The 5,221-nt window shown below is 37.1% G+C and overlaps 1 protein-coding gene across 1 annotated transcript; it reads right to left on the reverse strand.

Moving 5' to 3' along the window:
* Positions 1-1,851: 1,851 nt before the first annotated feature.
* On the reverse strand, positions 1,852-4,716 carry LOC131004834 (premnaspirodiene oxygenase-like). The gene is made up of 2 exons (XM_057931583.1): positions 3,737-4,716; positions 1,852-2,663 (listed from the first exon to the last, which is right to left on the reverse strand). The coding sequence occupies exons 1-2, from the start codon at positions 4,640-4,642 to the stop codon at positions 2,037-2,039; spliced, it is 1,533 nt and encodes a 510-aa protein (XP_057787566.1). The 5' UTR covers positions 4,643-4,716; the 3' UTR covers positions 1,852-2,036.
* Positions 4,717-5,221: the final 505 nt, after the last annotated feature.

Consider the following 5,221-nt stretch of genomic DNA (forward strand, 5'->3'; position numbering starts at 1 on the left):
TACTTGTGTTATTTCTATTGATAAACTAAACAATGATTAACTGCAAAGAGTAACCTAACAACCAACAACGTGCTCCACCAAGGCTATTGCGAAACTAAGTTTAATTTCCGCTGCGTATGATATCAGTCTGACTGATCTATCTTTTGATAGTCAGGAAGAGTGTTATCATCTCTGTCTTAGCAAACACGACTGAAGCCCTTACGTGCATCAGTTAAGTTCCAACAACTTAACTGATAACTCTTTACTGAAGAGCTTTCAGTATCAGTCGTCAATCCTGTTTGGTCAAAACTGTTTTCAGTAAAACAGGAGTCTGTGTTTGCATGCAAAGTTTCGTTTTGATCTCTGACTGAGATCCCTCTGATTGGGGATTTGAAAAATAGCCCATAGGTGTATTCCCCCCCCCCCCATACACCTATTCGAGACCCTCTGGACCTAACACGTTCAATGTACGACTTCCTCACCTCTGCTGGCCCGTTTGCTGCTTCAGCTTCACTTTCGCCAAGGTTGTACTAGAAGTCAATTCCATTTAACGTGTCTACTTTTTGCTGGAAATCAACTCCTCCAAGATAGGATTCCTTCTAAAGACGAAAATTGATCAAATGAAACATCTTATTTGGTGTTGAACCCTCATCTTGCGTCCTATGCTTGGGAAATCCTGAAACTGCTTCACACTTGATGCTTGATTTCCTCTTCGCGTCTCAAGTATGGTCTCTGGTGAAGTTTTAACTAAGTTGTACTCTAGCTACCTCTTCGGATTTGTGCAATCATATTTCGGATACTTCATCATGAATGGCCAAGGAAAGGTCGAAAAAAGGTATTAAACTTAATTTGGCAATGCACGGTTTCGAGAATTTGGAAAGTGAGAAATGAGCTTATCTTTAGGATATTAATCCGAATATTGCTAAGATTGTGGAAGGTATGGAGATTAATTCTTGGATCTACGTGCAAACTATCCTAATTCTTTTTGCTATTCATTAATTGACAGATTGGTGTTTTAGTCCAGAGAGTGTATATTGTATACCTGTAGTTTGTAATTTTGTTCTACTTCTCTTTGTAAGGATTTAATTAATACCCCTAGTACTGATCATATATATATATATATATATATAGGGTGTGGTTCTAGAGAGAACTACATTATTTGTGAGAATGGGAGAACCATCAAATCTAATGCATCTACTGTAAAAATTAATGCATTCACTGTTAAAATTAATGCACTAAAAAAAAAAAAAAAAATGCTCCCTTCAGGATTCGAACCCAGGATCTGCATTCATCCAACAAGATGATGCATCCACCGTAGATCTTGATGATCGAATGGCTGAAAATGGTTCTCCGGTCTTCTTTTATTTATGGTTCTTTCCTGAACCTCTCCCTATATATATATATATATATATATATATATATATATATATATATATATAGATATATAGATATATATATATATATAATATAGGGGAGGGCTAGAATAAAAACACTCTTAAGTGTATAAAATATAAATGATTTTTAGCCCTTAGATCATCAAGATCTACGGTTGATTCGTAACCCTGTTGGATGAATTCGTGGTCCTGAGTTCGAATCCCAAAGGTAGCAAAAAATTATTTTTCACAATTCGTAACCATGTTTGATGAATTCGTAACCCTGTTGGATAAAATTCGTACATTAAAAAACGTTTATATTTATATTTTAAGAAGTGTTTTTACAGTAGCCATATATATATATATATATATATATATATATATATATATATATATATATGTTTATCTTGACCTTTAAAAAACAAAGCAATACATACACAAACGAAAAATCCATTTATAATAGAGCATTCGATATCATTATGAAGCCCATCCATTTACAATAGAGCATTGGATATCATTATAATTTGCTTCGTATATTTAATACAAATTAGTAGTATAGACACTACTATCGGACATTTTATTTTCGAATACAAATAAACCTTATAAAGTGACGAAGAAAACATTAACGGCATATATCAAGTTTTATTGTATATGTGGATATGTATATGATATGTAACCAAGATCTCACATCGATGGTTTATATGGAGTGGCAACCACAAAGAGATTGTCTTTTCTTGAAGTCGTAATTCCATCATTTTCAATCATGTCCAAATCTTCAACCCTAACACCTTCTGGAAGTTTCCAATCGAAGTTGTAAAGCAGTTGAGCTAAAGCCAACTCCACAGTAGCCAAACCAAACATGATTCCAGGGCACATTCTTCTTCCACTTCCAAATGGCAAGTACTGAAAATCACCACCAGTGAAATCCACACCATCATTCTCGAATCTCTCGGGCTCGAACCTTTCTGGATCTTTCCAGAAGTTTGGATCCCTATGCATAGCCCAAATATTCACCATCACCCTAACATCAGCAGGTATTGTGTATCCTTTGACTTTGCATGCCTCCCTAGAAGCTCTAGGCAACATTGGAACTGGAGGGTGTAGCCTCAAACTCTCTTTGATCACCAGTTTCAGATATTTCAGTTTATGAACAACGTCATTTTGTTCTAAAGTAGTAGCAGTAGTGCCTTCTTTCAAGACTTGTCTTAGTTCAGCTTGTGCCTTGGCCATCACTCTAGTGTTTTTCATTAGTTCTACTATCGTCCAATCAATGGCTGATGATGAGGTCTCAGTTCCAGCTGAGAAAATGTCCTGCACATCAACAAAACAAATTAAGTATATAAATAAATAAACAAAATGTCTTGCGCGTGTTGGTCAAGCGGTAAGGGGTTAATGCCTGAGGTCAAAGGTCTCGGGTTTGAGTCCCCTGTGGCACGACCTTTAAATTTCTTTATTTAATACTATTAATTTATAAAAATAAAGTATATAAATAAATAATTTAACAATATATATATATATAGGGAAGAGCTAAAATAAGAGCATTTCTTAAGATAAAAAATAAGAATCATTTTCAGCCCTTAGATCATCAAGATCTACGGTTCATTCGTAATCCTGTTGGATGGATTTATGATCCCGAGTTCGAATCTCAAAGGTAGCAAAAATTTATTTTTCATAATTCATACCTTTATACAACGAATTCATATGTGATGTACATAAAATTCATACATAAAAAATTGCTCTTATTTCTTATTTTAAGATGTGTTCTCACGGTAGCCCACCCCTATATATATATATATATATATATATATATCTCAGTGTTTGTGGATATATTGGTACCAACAATGATTGTCATATTGAAAAAGTATGAAAGAGAATTTAAGAAGAAAAAAATAATACTAATAACTTCCTAGAGGGACACGGGTTTTAAAACAAAGTTGTTGAGTGTATTAGAAGTGGTGAAAAAATGTTATAAAATTCTCCCTCCGCATGTTTGTTTGTCCCACTTCAATTGGCACTTTCCTAAAATAGTATGTGATCCCTACTTTCTCTACTCACATAAAATAAGTGGATCCTGCCTACTTTACACTCTTAACCATTTATTCTTAATCTCCGTGCCCAACTCAAAAGTGTTAATTGAAGTGGGACGGATGGAGTAATTTTTTAAAGAGGGATGGACACGAATTTTAAGACAAAGTTGTTGAGTGTATTGAAAGTAGTAAATAAGTATTATAGTGGTGGGGTAGTATTCCAAAATGAACCCAAACAAGAAAGATAAGAAGTTATTTGGGATACGGAAGGAGTAGGATATTAAATTAATGTTGTGGTAAATCTCAAGTAGGACATCAACGATATATAAATAAGACGAGTAATTAAAGTGAACTTACATACAACACAGCTTTGATATTGTCATTGCCAATAGGAAAGTTGAGCTCCTCTCCTCCTTCTTCCTTCATCCTCAGCAATACATCAACAAAATCCTCACTCCCAAATTCACCATTCCCACCCGCATTCTCCGCCAGATTCTCCTTGTGCTCATCAATAACATCATCAAGAATCACATCGAGCTTGCGCCGCATCCTCTTCAGCCTCATCTTAGTCCAGCTCAGCGCCGTCACAATCCTGGAAGACGGGAAGAAATCCGCAATCTCAAACCCTCCCGCCATCCTCAGCGTCTCCATCATCACCTTAATCAAACCCTCTCTATCATTGCACACGCCGCCAAATGCAGCTCGGCACGTGATGGAGCTGGAGAAGGAGAAGATCTTCTCCGTTAGATTCACGGAGCTTCCAGAAGATTCCCGCAAGAAATCGACCAAGCGAGCGGCCTCGTCTCTTCTGATGGACCGGAAGGAGCGCACCATTCTAGGGCTGAGAAGCTCGTTGATGCAGATCTTCCGCATCTGCCGCCAGTTGTCGCCGTAGGGGCTGAAGGCGATGTCGAGGTAGCCGTACCACATGATCTCCAAGGCCACGCCCTTGGGTCTGTTGGCGAAGCTGGGGTCGAGATCTTTCAGCATTTCTTTCGCGATCTCCGGTGACGACACCACCACGGCGGGGGCCTCGCCCAGCTTGAGGTACATGATGGGGCCGTGGCGGGCGGCTAAGTCTGTGAAGCAGCGGAAGGGAGGGGAGCTTATTTGATGCAGGTTTCCGATTATAGGAAGTGTTTTGGGGCCTGGTGGCAATTTGATCACATTTCTATTTTTGGATTTCTTCCATTTCTTGATGAAGAAGAAGATTATTGCAGGCAAAACGAGAGCAGCAGTAGATAAGTTGCATAGAACTAGCATTTTTCTTTTTCTTTTTTTTGTTTTTGGATTTGGGAGGATGTATTTATTGTGGGTTTATTCCAATGATTTTGAGTTTGCAAGAACCTCGTGCAAGGTTAGTTATGGGTGATGCGCGTGACACCGGTAATGAATCAAAAATAGTAATTTTGCACCGTAATCGAGAATGGATGCCCATATCTTCCACCGCCTAATTCTTACTATGAATATCTCATTCTTGCCTGCATGTTTAAATTAATCGAATTTGGTATATAGTATAATATAATGTCCCAAAATAGAAATATGATAACAACTGCAAAAATTAATACTACTAAAGTGTTGATATAGTTGAATAATTCCACTTAGAGAAGGATTCATATGCGGACATTCCACACACTCTAATAGGATATTCATGAGTGTTTTATTACGCATTCTAAAAGAATACTTACGCTTATTTTGTAGATTGATAAAAATACGCGGTCAGTCATCATCATGATCTGTATAAATGATAAGATCGTATGTCCAAAACAATATATACATCGAGAGTTTTTACAAAGACACCGAGATTCTTCAAGTTCATATATTTTTTTGAAGCTGGCTTGG

The sequence above is a fragment of the Salvia miltiorrhiza genome, unplaced genomic scaffold, assembly GCF_028751815.1.
Source record: "Salvia miltiorrhiza cultivar Shanhuang (shh) unplaced genomic scaffold, IMPLAD_Smil_shh original_scaffold_462, whole genome shotgun sequence".
In the NCBI taxonomy this organism is placed as follows: Eukaryota; Viridiplantae; Streptophyta; class Magnoliopsida; order Lamiales; family Lamiaceae; genus Salvia; species Salvia miltiorrhiza.

Bases quoted from the DNA above. Each gene is read 5' to 3' on its own strand.
- LOC131004834 (XM_057931583.1), bottom strand. From the start codon at position 4,642: ATGCTAGTTCTATGCAACTTATCTACTGCTGCTCTCGTTTTGCCTGCA. The intron at 2,664-3,736 runs GTAAGTTCACTT...GTTGATGTGCAG, and splicing joins ATATCAAAGCTGTGTTGTAT to GACATTTTCTCAGCTGGAAC.